Here is a 14417-nt window from a genome sequence, read left to right as displayed (position 1 = left end):
GTTAAATTGCAGCATTTACCCTGATACAGCACTGCAGAAAATCCCAATCTGGTTGGTAACCGCAGCTTTCGGGCACTAGGGGTATTTTTTTCTTGGAATGTTTTGTCATGACAGTTAAGTCAACTTCAGTTAATGAGGATCGTTCAGATTGCTTGTGATAGAGATGTATTTGAGGAAGGCTTTGGAAGTCCATGCTGGAGAAGCGATAGTACCTGACATAGTAATAGTTCTACCATGTGCTGAATAAATTTATCTTTCACAATTCCCTAGCTGTTTAATTACTCAAGACTGATTGCTACCTGATTCAAGAGGTAAAAAGCAAGAGCAGAGTGGATTAAGCAGCATGAGGTATATTTACAAATCTTTCCATTTTAAATGTCTAAACTAGCTTCAGCTACCCTTGAGATAAACAGTATCACCAAAATGAGTCCATATGCTTCTCACCCTGAGTAAAATTGTGTTATATAATAGTACTCTTCCTCATTCCAAACCTCCAACTATCACTGGAGGAAGCTTGTTTGCAGTAAAAAGTGCAATATGGAGGTGGATTCCAAAGAAAATGTAGAATCTTAAGGAGTCAGGATATAATTACTACTAATGTTGGACAGTGCTATACAATAAAAAGTACATGCTACCTGAAATGCTTGGTATAAAATTCAACTTCTTACTTGTTATGCCAAAAATCTGTTCCCTTCCCGCCTCCTTTAAAAGGTCTACAAAAACCAGCTAGTGAGACGATGTTTTAACTTATTAGAAACTTACGTCTCAGAAAATCCATCTCAAAGCTACAAAAGAACAGACATCAATATAAGAAAATCAGAACTAAAGAAAAACAGAAGAAAAATAGGGACATTAAGATACCCAAACTAAAAACAGCCAAGAGTTCAGACTTTTCTTCCTCTATGAATGTTAACGGCCACAAGAGTCATCGATAAGTCAATGTTTGCAAAATGCCTACTATGGGCACTTTGGAGTAGACATTAGAAAAGATGCCAAGTAGACCCAGTCTAGCCCCCAGTGAACCCCAAACCCAGAAAATAACATGCCATATAGCCTAAGTGTCAAATAAAAGATTCACTGATTAAAGAATAAAGGTGGAAGGGATGTTAAAGACAAATCAGTCCAACTTCCTCACGGTATGAAAGAGAAAACAGGGGAGGCCCATAAGAGGTGGGACTAAACTGGACTCCCAAATCTTCTGATCCCAAGCCATAAACAAGGCCATCGGCCAACCCTTTCCCAAAGGAAGTAACAGTTTCTTACCAAAAGCAGGGTGGCTGCAATAATATGGCTGGGAAAGAGCTCCAACTGAACATTCTTGATGTCATAATAATAGGCCCTGTCTCTCCCAGCAATGAGTTACTTTGGGGAGGCTTTCGATGGCTTAATGATCCCATGTAAAACAGGTCCTGTGGCAAAAGCAACTTACTGAGAAATATTTCCAAAACCATAACATAATCATGAAAAAACTTTAGCCAACTCTCAAGTCTTAGAGGGCCCATTACGTGCTAAACACTGTGCTATTTCTGGTCTAGGGAAACAGCAGTGCCCAGGAAGTAACACCTTAAATGCCTGGCAAAACCCTCCCCTTCCAAAGTACTGATCCTGCCTCCAGCAGAACTAACCAAGAGAAGCAGCTACATATGTTTCTGATGAGTTCTCCCATCAATAAATCCTCACTTATCACCATGATCTGTTTAAGACATTAGCCCAACAAAGTTTCTAGAGTGTTTTTCTAAAAATTTTGACCGGGGCCCACATTATGAAAAACATCTTCCACTGGGATCTGTTATACACATATGTATTATACTGAAACTAAAGTATTGATACAATAATACTTTACTATGTGCAATACCTTCGGCTATTTCCTATTTCTTTCTACTTTCTTTCCTTCTCCTTAAGTGAAACATAAATGTGGATCATGATATGTTAAACTGACCTAGTGACTCGAATAGAGCATAACTCATTTGAGAAACACTGAGAGACCATTCATTCATTAATTCCACATTAATTTTTAAGGCCAATTCCAGGCCAAGTACAGTTTGAAGTACTAGAAAACAATGGGAATGGAACAATGAAAATTTACGTTCTTTCGGGGCTTATATTCCATTGCTGGGAGATAGAAAATGAACAAGTCCAAAGGCAAATTGTATTGTATAGTAGATAATGATGAACTCTAAGAAGAAAACTGAAGCAGAGAGGGAGACCAGAAGGTGAGGGTGCTTGTGGTTTGGGATAGAGTGGCCAGGGGAGTCCCCACTAAGAAGGTGATATTTGCATTAAAAGCTGCAGGAGGTAAGGAAACAAGTCTGCAGGTATCTGAGGAAGAGCTTTCCAGGTATAGAGAGAGAGAGAGACAGGCTGAACCTGAGGCCAGAGGGACAACAGATGTCAGTCTTGTTGGGACTTTGGAAATCACTGAATGTTTGTATCCATTGAATTTGGTTTAGATGGGAAGCTAGTATAGGATTTTGAGCAGGTGAGTGATATGATCTGACTTACAATGTAACAGAACGACTTTGCCCAGTGGGACCATTGGTACGGCCATCGAGCCATACCCTTCCCCTCACAGAGCAATCACAGAGGCCCACGATTCCCAGGAACTGCCATTCCTATACAGTTCTGTATAACCCCCTATCTGACCATCTTCTCATCTTTCCCACCTTCCCCCTGCCCTCTGGAACTCAGTCTGTCATCACGAAGATTCCCAACCTCCAGAATCTCTTCCCCAAATATAACCTTTAGCTTCTTGCTCTAATGAAAGCTGGCCATCCCCCGAGGACACTGCTTTCCTGGCTCTCTCCATTGGAGGCCTCTTTGTTCTCCTATTCCTCTTGTGTTATTGTACCTGAAAGTTTTATAGGTGCTGTCCTCTACCGCATGGGAAGTCAAAGATGTTGTTCATCTTCCTTAAAAACACTTACTCTTTTGAAGGTAGGCCACGTAGTATGCAAATTATTCCTTTTCTAAAAAAAATTATTATTCATTTACAAACCTCAGGATCAGTCTCTCTCATTTGCTAAAGATTTAACATAGGACTCAATGTGTCAGTGGCCATCACAACTCTTGTCATAATTTTTCATGACTTCAGATTCCACAGAGAAAATCCCTTCTATACTCAGGTCCTTTGAACTCATAATGTCTTCAATCCTACATTTGTCTCCCAGCTCAAAATGATCAAATCATGGTCATTTTCATTAGTAATAATCTCTTCTCAAGACCTTGATACCATGCATCTCTAGAATCCATCTCTTTCTTTTCCAGCTCACTCCCATTATGATTGCGTGGCAGATCTCTGTTTCCAAAGATGGCCAGAACGGTCGCTCCCATTCCACCTGTTCTTCTGCAATGTGACTCCGCCTCTCTCTCAACTCTCTGCCACTCTCTGAAGTGGTACAGTCCCACTGCCGTCCTCTTGAACCTGAGCTAGCTTTTGTGAATGGCATGCAGTCAACAGGATATGGCTGATGGGATGCTATGCAACTTCTGTGACCGGGTCAGCCCTGCAGTTTTGCCTTGCTCTCTTGCAATACGTTTTTCTTGGAGCCCGAGTCACCAGATTAAAAACCTGACTACCTTGAGAACACCATGCTGGAGAGGACACATTTAGAGGCCATCTTCAAAATTCTAGGCTGAGGGGCTCCTTCAGAAATCCCAAACTTGGTACCAGCCATGTGAGCAAAGAAAGCATCTGAGAAGTGGTTGTTTTAGCCCCAGCCGTCCCAGCCCTTGGACATTCAAGTGACCCTGAGCTGAGGCTCTAGACATTGTAGAGATGGGAGAAATTGACCTCACTGTACCCTTTCTAAATTACTGACCCACAAAATCCATGAGCATAATAAAATGGTTGTTTTGTACTACGAAGTCTTGTGGTATTTGTTATACAGCAATCGATAACCAGAATAGACTCCAACCTCAAACAATTTTCTGACCTCACAGAAAATCCTAGTATTTTGACCCTATCACTTTTTTGCTATGATGATAATGGGAAGTAAATCCTCATTGCCCTTTTTGTTTGACTTAGTTTATATGAGACAGACAGTTAATAATTCATTAAATAATCCATTTACTCTCCTACATTTTCCGTACTTCCTTTAGCTAACTTATGGCCATGTGTCTAGTTCTGGCCAATAGAATATGATGAGAAATAACTATCAATTCACGTGCAAGGTAGTTATAAGTTGGTGTGGCTTCCCTAACTATTCTCTTTTCTGTGTACACAGCTGGGACCACAGAGTCTGAGAAGACAAGATGTTGCATGGCAGAGGCATCCTCGACCCCTGAATTTCTGCTGGAGAAAGAGTTCCCAAAGAAAGCTTCCTGAGTATGAGCAAGAAGTCAATCTTTGTTGTGTTAATCCAACTAGATTTAAGGCATTATTTGTTATTGCAACATGGTTTAGCTGACCCCAACTAGTAAAATTTTCATGATCTGTCATTATAGTCATTCTTCTGCATACACTATAAACCTTCTTTTTTTTTTCCCCTGTAAGGTTTTTTCCAGTTAAATTCATGTCATTGCCTACTCAACCCCTCCCCCAAGCAGCTATATATGGCTGGAGGTGGGGCACTGACTCAGCAACAATGCCAATTGATTTCTTTTCTAAATCCATAAACGTGAACTTCAAGTGGTTCCTTGTGCTTCTTAGCTGTTCACCTAGCTTTTTTTCTTTAATTTATTCTCCAATTTCCAAAGCCACTCTTTCAAAATCTCTTCACTTTCCTCAAATCAACACCTCCTCTCCCAAATTTATTCTCAGCTGATAACTTGCTTCATATTTTACTGACAAAGTTGAAGCCACAGAAGAGAATTTCCACACACTCCCACCCCCACATGTACCAATCTATCTGGATCTGTCCGTATATTTTGCTTTCTCTTTTCTTAACCGGAGATGAGCTGTCTGTGCTCTTATATAAAGCCCATGACTCTAATTGTGTTCTGAATCCAGGCCCATCTCTCCTACTCAATGACATTGCTTCTGCAATTTCTTCCTATCTTTGCTTTACTATGAAGCTTTCTGTACTGCGCATCCCAATTAGCGTACAATCATTGTTTCTCTGTGATGTAACACTCCTTGGAAAAATTATCATTACTCACTGTCTTCGCTTCTTATGCTCCAAGCTCTACTCAACCTCTTTGTTACTCGCAGCACGCCTCCAAAGCAATTCTTGTCAAAGTCACCACTGACCTTCAAGTTGCTAAGTCAAATGACCAAGTCTCAGTTCTCATTGGACACAACTTCTTAGCAGCTTTTGAAACAGTTGATGTCTAGCTTTTTCAGGAAACACCTTCTTTACTTGGCTGCTGGGACACTATTATCTTTTGATTCTCCTGCCATCTCACTGCCTGATCCTTCTTAATGTCATTTTTTCTAAATCATCTTCATTTTCCCAATCTCTAAGCATTGGAAAGCTTCAGGGCTCAGAGCTTAGACTTCTATTTCCTATCTATATTTATCTTTCCAGTTGATCTTGTCAGATCTCATGGCTTTTATTATCAGCTATGCCATGATAAATCCAAAATTTATATTTCCAGCTCCAACTTACTGATTTTACTTCTGAACCTGATCTACATACTGTCTTAGCCCACATTTTTCCCACTTGGATGCTTCATAGGTATATCTAACTTACCAGATAGAAGAGTAAATTCCTAAAGTTTTCCTCTACCACTGATTCCTTCCATAATCTCCTTATGACAATAAATAGTGAATGCTTTCTATTAATTATTCAGTCCTCAAAGATTGGGGTCATCCTTGACTCTTCTTTTTCTTACATACCACATCCAATCCTGCAGCAAATCTTGTCAATTCTATTTTCAAATATACATCCTGAGTAGAATCCCTTTTTACCACTGTCTCTGTTCTCATGGTATTTCAAGTCACCACCATTATATCCCATAAATTTTTGTGATAACCTCTTACACAGTCTCCCTATAACCATTCTTGATCCACTGCAGACTAATTTTCACACTGTAGCCAAAGATGCCTTTAGAACGTAAGTCAGGTCATACTCTAATGTCTCAAATGCTTCAGATAGCTTTCCATCTAAAGTATTCTCAGTGCCCTACATGATCTGGCTCTTTACAATTTTCCTAACTCCATCTCATAATACTCACACAGTTGTCCACTCTGCTCCAGCCACACTCCCTTTCTTGCTGTTCCTCAACTTTACCAAGAGAAGTCCATCTAAAAGACTGCATTTATAATTGGCTTTGTCAGAGTCGCTCTTCTCAGGTTGCCACATGGACACTTCTTTACTTCATTTAGCTCCCTACTTCAATTTCTTTCTTTTTGTTTTTTTAGAAAGTCTTTTCTCTTACCACTTATGCTCTTTATCCCTTATCCTGCTTTATTTTTGTACTTTATAGCACTTATCTTATTTGTTTATTGTCAGATGCCTCCCCTTTGCAGGCCAACAATGTAAGATCCATGTAGGCAATAACTTGATCAGTTCTGTTCAGTGTCTTTTACTCTAGAATCCAAAAATACCTGGAACATAGTAGGTGCTCAATAGATATTTGAGTCCATTAATAAACAAATGGACATGGAGCTCATGAACACGGAATTTTGAGCGTGGAGTTTTAGATGATGAATGAAGTCTTGTAGATGGAAATGCTGGCTTCCCCTGAACAAAACAAGTCAGGTACATGTGTCCATCATCTTTACTCACTATCTTCACTACCTATTTTTTAAGCTCTATTGAACTTTAAATTAGTCTCAGTACTGCCACAAAGCAGCTCTTGTCAAAATCACAAATGACTAAAGTAAGACTCCTGGCGTATAAAACGAATTCAGGATAGATCGCAAAAATAACAGTGAAGCAAGGCTACTAATGTCTTTGGCAATTATCCACAGAAGATCAGCAAGGAGCCAGGTTGGTACCTGTATGCAATATTAGCCCATATTTCTCCTTCCAGAAAGAGGAAACACATTCACACAAAGCAAATGAAGTAAAAAAAAAAAAAAAAAAGGCTGACAATGAGTTATAAATTAAATTAGTGACATTCTTATTGCTTTATGTTTGCATAGAGAAAAGATGTTAAGCTGGAGTTAAATAGGGTCATTTTAGTCATAATAGGTCATTCCAGAGGTCATATATATGCCCATGATCATCTTTTATATAAACCTAAATCTGGAACATACAATTTGAGATACACGAATTTACTTACAGACAAAATATAAAAATTGGTACAGGTTTAAAAAATGCAGGATGGGGGTGCTTGGGTAGCTCTAGCTCAGTCAGTTGAGCGACTGACTCTTGATTTTGACTCAAGTCATGATCTCAGGGTCATGGGACCGAGCCCCCTGTTGGGCTCCATGTAGAACACGGATCCTGCTTAAGATTCTCTCTCTCTCATATTCTCTCTCTCTCTCTCTCTCTCTCTCCTCTCTGCCCCTCTCCCTTGCTCGTGCTCTCTCTGTCAAAAAAAATGGCAGGATATAAAAGTACAGTACATGTGCCTCTTAAATGGCACCAGGGATATTAAGTGGATGAATGATCAGAAAAAAGAACAAGGCAGGTGCAGTCTAGAAGGAAGATACGTGGTCAGAAACAAGATAGCTGAAGAGCAGAACATCATAAGTGACATATTCAGCTTCAGGGATAAGTTCTAATGAACACAAAAGGTTTGAATCTTGAGGCACAGTGGAGTGAATATTCACTACCTCAGATAAATCCTTGTGGGAAGATAGGAATAGAAATAAAAGTTTGCCAGAAGAGTTGGGCTTCTTTGCCTTACACCCAACTAACTTCATAGTATGCAGTTTGGATACCATATACAATGTGATCAATCAAAGGACTATTTTCAACCAATGCCATGTGTACCCCTAGAAGATATAGATCTGCCAAACTGAACTTACTGATGCTCAATAGCACATTCCACCTCATCACCTTCATGGAGTTGTGCTCTGAATGCAAGGTTGTGGTTTTTCTATCTAAAGCCTCTCTCCCTCTCTCTCTCTCTCTCTTTCATATGTACACACACACACACACACACACACACACACACATGCACGCATACACACACACACACACACTAAAAGTCAACAAAGGAGAGTGGAGATTAGAGGTTGGAGGATAACGCATACCTTACATGACATTAGAAAGGAATGATTAAAGGAATGATCTAGCTTCAGTAGAAAATGAAATAAATAGGGGTGCCTGGGTGGCTCAGTCTGTTGAGTGTCTGACTCTTGATTTCGGCTCAGGTCATGATCTTGCAGTTGGTAGTTTAAGCCCCACATTGGGCTCTGTGCTGACAGTGCAGAGTCTGCTTGGGATTCTCTCTCTCTCCCTTTCTCTGTCCTTCCCCTGCTCACTCTCTCTCTCTCTCTCTCTCTAAATAAATAAATAAATAACTTTAAAAAAGAAAGAAAATGAAATGAATAATATTGTAGGATCTTCAAAATTTGAGATTGAAAAGCCCAAAACTTTCATTTAATATATGAAGAACTGGGACAAAGTTAAATAAAACATACAAAGCTAGTGGAAAAACTAGAATGAAAGCCCAGATTTCCTGGCCCTGTAGGATATTCCTTTCATTTTGCTAGTTCTTGATCTTGGTATCTTTATCATTATGGATAATTTTACAAACAGAACAAAGCACAACCAACAAGCTCCCTCTTGATGGAAAAGATATCTGAAATAAGTATTTATTGGTAGGTTTATTGTAGTTATGTTTTCAGAACATACCAAAAAAGTTTATTTCAGAACATTTTAAGGACTGAATTCTATGAATCCTGAAGAGTAACCATTCACCAGGCTTCTTAGAGTCTGCACCTACACTGTCCAGAGTTGAGTTATGATCTTAAAGAACACTGAGAGAGGAAAAAAAAGTGTGAAAAGTATGTGTTTCAGGGTCTGGGCATTTGCTTCAGTGCTATGGCTTTACATGTTATTATTTCCTTAAGGAATGAAAACACCACTTTGATTTTGTAGAATTGATACTACAATTCAACACCACTGGAGACAATTTTTCTCCTTATTTGTATTGAATATAGAATTCTATATAACATATAATTTTCCTGATAAATCTTTCCATTACTTACTTAGATTGCCACAGTTTTAGGTATCTAATTTGTCATTTTGAATGAGCCATGCTGCATTTGTGAATCATGCTGAATGTTCCTTATGAATTTTATATTGTTATTTCAAGTCAAGAGACTGAGCTCAAAAAACAAGTATTAAATGGTTCAAATCTAGGCTCATCCTTTATCACTGGTACAAACAAATTTTAATATAGTTCTTTGGGAAAAAGAAAAAAAAAACTTTTGTTAACAAGATGAACATGCATTTAAAGACGATATGCAAAATCCAGGATGACTTTCAGTTTCTTGAATCTAAGGGCTGTTTCCTATTGATCATTGAATCTAGCTCACTTAAAGCTTGATAACATTTACAAAGCATTTGCTGTATTGCTCTAAGCTTTAGGTGTATTCTACTCCATTCAAACAACAATTATTTGAAAGTGATACGATTATTACCCTTATTTTATATAAGAGTAACCTGAGGCTTACTGAGATGAACTGACTTACTAGGGGTCACAATGAACTTGGGTTTCCAGATAAAGAAGTTTGACCCCAGTACCTACACTATAAACCTGTTTTGCGGTATTCTCAGAAATGTTTGTTAAAGTGAAAACAAAAAGGGTCTGGATTACCTGGAAGACTTTTTGGCCACATACCTGTGGGGTTTTTTATTTAGTAATAAAATTGTAATTCATAGCTGATTTTAACATTTACTTTACAGCTCAAGACGCTCCTGTTCATGTCAGTTCACCTCGTAGAGGCCATTATTACAGCTCAACCTCCAAATCACTGCATGTGGGGAATTATATCATATCTGACAGAACTCTTTCGTAGTACCACGGATATCACCATTATCATGGCTTTTCTGATGCATTCCATCAGTCTCGTTGCTGAGCCATCACTCACATTTCTTCCCAGACTTGATCTTCTTTTTTGTGAGAACATACACACACACGCACACACCCACACGCGCACACACACACACACACATCCCCCACACACACTCATAAAGCATTTTCTAGACATTTATGTATGCCTAGGAGAAAAGTTATAAGAAGGAATAATCTTGAGTGAAGATGCTCATTAATTATTTTTACCAGAGATGTAAGAAATTGGGGGAGACACATTTAAGCAGCAGCAGGAAGGTTTAGCTAATATGGAGGTAAGTAAATGAGTATAATTTCTGGAACATTTTTGAAATGAATTAATAAGCCAAGATTAATGAAGGAGTTTTTCAGATTAGAACATGTCAGTAGTTCTTTGAATTTTCACCCTACGCTATTCACTCTTCACCATCATCAACCTGAAGAGGCCCATGAATACGAACCACGAAAGTTTGTTCAGACTAAGTGTTGGGTTTCCTTAGCTCCGTACTCCATTATCCCTGGCCTATCATTTTTGAAGAAGCAGAGTAGAGAATTCCAATATTGTATAATTTAAAAATACCTGACAGCACTCAATTCCCCAACGTAAATGGGAAGATGACTTGGTCAGCCTAAAATTTCCAAAAGGCCCAGTAAGGTGAAACGGACACCACCCCAAGTAAGATTTTACATAATCACACAGACGCATCAGTGCAAAATCAAAACGGATTTCTGCCTGAGAATTCAAGAAATATACTACCTTGCCCCATATCGGTAAGAATCCGATTACCACAAGGATGGATAGTTACCCATGGCGAAGAATGGGATTCCAAGCAGGGTGGAGTTGTACTTTCCATCGGTGATGAAGAAGATCCCTGCTGCCGTGATGATGGAGATGCACACCGTGAGCACCCCCAGGAGGCCCAGGAAGGGCTTGCTGCGCAAACAGTCCTTCATGGAGCTGGAGAGGGTGGCTGTGGTCAGGATCAGCACAAGGCTCACCAGGACCTTGCTCCTGGCCAGGATGCTGGTCTTATGAAAGTCTCTCCAGAGGCTAAAGGATGCTAAAGAGTAGAGCTGGAAGTCCTGGTGCTCCTCCTGGAGCTTCCTCATAAGCTTACAGAACTCATTCTCCCACTTCTCCCCTATGAGGTCTTGGGTGGCAGAACCATAGGTCTGGAGGTAGTAGGTGATTTGAATGGCTCTGGCTGACTTGACCCGCTGGTCCTTGCTGTTTGGCACTTCCACTACCCCGCCCAGTTGGTGTCCAATAAAACTGTTCCTCCCATCCTTGAAAACAGAAAAAGGAGAGACTACAGTTACCAGAGGGATGCACATTCCAGACAACAGATTGTTACTCTAAGTGAAGGAACACAATGAAGGCAGAGGATGGCTCTTGCAATCGTGGAGCTGATGTGGGCGGAGTGGCATGTGAGGATTTTATATTTAACTTTTTGGAGTGTCATGGGATCCCATGCAAGATGATCAGGATTAGAAGGATGCAAAGAGAATTACGAAGCTATGCAAGACTCGCCACATGCATAGGGAAATGATCCATCCCGTCCCTACCCCCATTCCCATCATTTCTGTCTGTAGCAGTCTATTACAACTCCTTTATGCAGGATCAAGTCTCACGATTCAGTTTCAGCCAAAAGTTTTCAGCTTCAGTTTCATGAAGCATGGCATGAGTTAACATTTCAAAAATTGGAAGAATAATCCATTTAGTAAATATACACTAAGCTTTTCAGGGTTAACACACACACCTACACCAACACACACAAACACACATGAACATTACAAACATCTATACTCTGGGGGCCCTGGGGGTGCAACGGTGGACTGCACACCAGATAGAAGATACTATTTGTTTTGTTTTTACAATTAACACAAGAGTGTTGAAATGTTTCCTAAATATGAGGTGAGCGCCTGCTCACTCATCATGATGTTCCCTCCAAACACCTGCCTCAGTCATAGGTTGACCTTTTCCCCATAGAACACAGTGGACAACCACCCCCTGCCCCCCCCAATGAAACTGATAAGATTTCAGGTGGGCTTGTCAAAAGTCATTGTGATTTTAGAATTTCGCATGAAGTAGAGCAGACAAGGTCATAGGACTAGGATATTTATGAGAGAAGTGATCACTCCTCTTTAAGGTACAAGTAAGGTAGATACTGAGTTGTTTATTTACTTATTATTTTAAGTTTATTTATTTGTTTTGAGATGGGGGCAGAGAAAGAGGGAGATAGACAGGATCCCAAGCAAGCTCAGCACTGTCTGTGTGGAGCCTGATACGGGGCTCAAACTCATGAACCATGAGATCAAGACCTGAGCCAAGATCAAGAGTCAGATGCTTAACCCACTGAGCCACGATGCACCCCAGATATGCAGTTATTTAATTCAGAGCAGTAATTATCAACCAGTGTGCCTTAACACTCAGAAAGAAATCCCTGATGGCCATCACCAAATTTAAATCAATTTGAATATTTTCTTTTTGCCACAACTGTCATTTACTTCAGTGGCAATGGTGGTCAGATGCAATACTGAGCCCAATAGCAGGTCGCAAGACGGAACATGGCTTTGAAAATGTGCTGCAGGTACCACATGAAATGCAGGCACGAAGGTACTTAGTGCCATGGGGAGAATCTGCATTTGCTACATCAAGCAAGATATTTATCTCACAAGGATATACAAGCATAGAAGCAGAGCAGGAAACAATTCTTTCTAGAAAGGTAGTGCAGAAGGGCAACAAACCCAAACAGTCTGCTAACTGTGGTTGTTATTACAGAATTGCAACGCACTCTACCCTCAAGTAGACACCTGTAACCAGTTATTATGGACTCATTTAGTCAGACTCTATATCTGAGGTACTTGTTCCTATTTGTATTTTTAACATGCACTAAAGTAACTGTCGTACTTGAAAGTGTGTTGCAGGCACAAAAAAGTTTGAGAAATTTACAGCAAGTACAAATGTTGTTAGTGGTATCATTAAGATTTGTGAGGAGGAAATTTCATAGTCATTTCACATACCCATTTGCCCCTATACGTTAAGTAAAAGCAATTTTTCTACTTAATACAACCTGACCAACTCTAAATGAACAATTTATTTCTAAATAAGAATTGGATTTGAGGTTTTTTTTCCTTCCTTTGCTTGGAAAATCTCCCCTTTCCAAGGCATCTTTGTATCTTTGTAAACTTTCCATCTTTTTTCTTATATATATACATATATACATATACATATATATATGTATATATATATGAAAAACCTGAAATTCCAGCTGGAGTTTCCCCACTCTCTCTTTTTGAAACCTTGTGGGCTTCTCCGATGAGCTGCAAGTGAAACAGTAGGAAAGCTTCAAAGAAGGAGTGGGCATCTTGTCCCAGCACTGAGAGACTGGAATATGGTTTCCACTCTTTAAAGAATTTCCATTCTTGCTCTCAATTAGGCTTGTTTATTTTTGGTTTAAGCTTGGTATAATTTTTAGCTCCACCCTGGTTTCTACTTCTTTGAAATCCTGCCTGTGATGTTGACATGTGCTTTTGATTATTTGAAAGAGAAAGTATTTTAAAAGCTATATTTATTCACTTAAGAATGTGCAGTTCCATCTGTCTTTACTCATTCTTGTCATCAAAAAGATTTCTCAGGGATCTTTAACAGCGGAACAAAGATTTATGCGTCCCTCAGGCCTCATTTGGAGATTATAGTGGATCAAAGAGGGCACTGATAATGTGCCTGGACAAAAGTCAAAAGTCTACAGATTTTTAAACAACTGATCTTTATTGAGTTTGGCTAACTGCTCACCCCCCTTTTGAAGTTGTCTAATTGCCATTTCTTACAAAAATTACCTCATAAGAGATACGCTTTCATCCCATTATATTTAAATGGATGTAACTAATAGAATGAATTTCTCTCTCTTAATTTGTTCTAGTCCATGCACCAGAACAAAATAAACAAGGTCTTTAGACGTCCTTGAACAGAAAGCTGTGCTGAAAGGTCCACAGTTTGTACAAGCCATTGGCCCAGTCATCCTATATGATCTTGAGAAATCATCCCAATGTTTCTGAGAACTATACTGAGCATATTTTTGTAAGGCAAAATTCTACTGTTTTGTAAGGGATGGTGGAAGAGTTTGCCAGTTTCCCAACTTTAACAGTTCATTGGTAGGAGAAATAGAGAATGAATAAAACATGTATTGTAATTATCCTCTGGGCAGAACTTCCCTGGACCTGTAAGCAGTCAGGGGGGGTTAGTGGCAAGAACGCCTAATCAGAAGTCCTGTGACCCGGCCTGCAGCACAGGTCTCAGGCTAACTGGCTAAGAAACCCTTGGCTGGTTCATTTCCCCTTGTAGGTTTCCATTTTCTCATCTCTAAATGAGCAGATATGAATATAGGAGTAAATGTTTACATAATGTTGAAGATAATTTTCAGCTCTATTATCCTATGAAAATACTACCTATAAAGTCAGATGTGAAGGCCAGAAATGATATCATTGTAATAAAGCCATGAATTAATTATTTTTATGGCATAACA

The 14417-nt window shown here is 39.5% G+C and overlaps 1 protein-coding gene across 1 annotated transcript in view; it reads right to left on the bottom strand.

Annotated features, from left to right (window-relative positions):
* PTCHD4 (patched domain containing 4) overlaps positions 1 to 14417 on the bottom strand; it is a 180068-nt gene that overhangs the window by 112303 nt on the left and 53348 nt on the right. The window contains exon 2 of the mRNA XM_047102519.1: positions 10698 to 11178. Coding sequence (XP_046958475.1) covers positions 10698 to 11178 — 481 coding nt within the window. The remainder of the gene's footprint in view (positions 1 to 10697; positions 11179 to 14417) is intronic.

This window comes from Lynx rufus, unplaced genomic scaffold (genome assembly GCF_022079265.1).
Source record: "Lynx rufus isolate CCGP_SWC_20201006 ecotype Redwood Valley unplaced genomic scaffold, mLynRuf1.p SCAF_6, whole genome shotgun sequence".
Classification (NCBI taxonomy): domain Eukaryota; kingdom Metazoa; phylum Chordata; class Mammalia; order Carnivora; family Felidae; genus Lynx; species Lynx rufus.
Note: the sequence above shows the minus strand (reverse complement) of the source record. Positions and strands in the feature narration are given on the sequence as shown.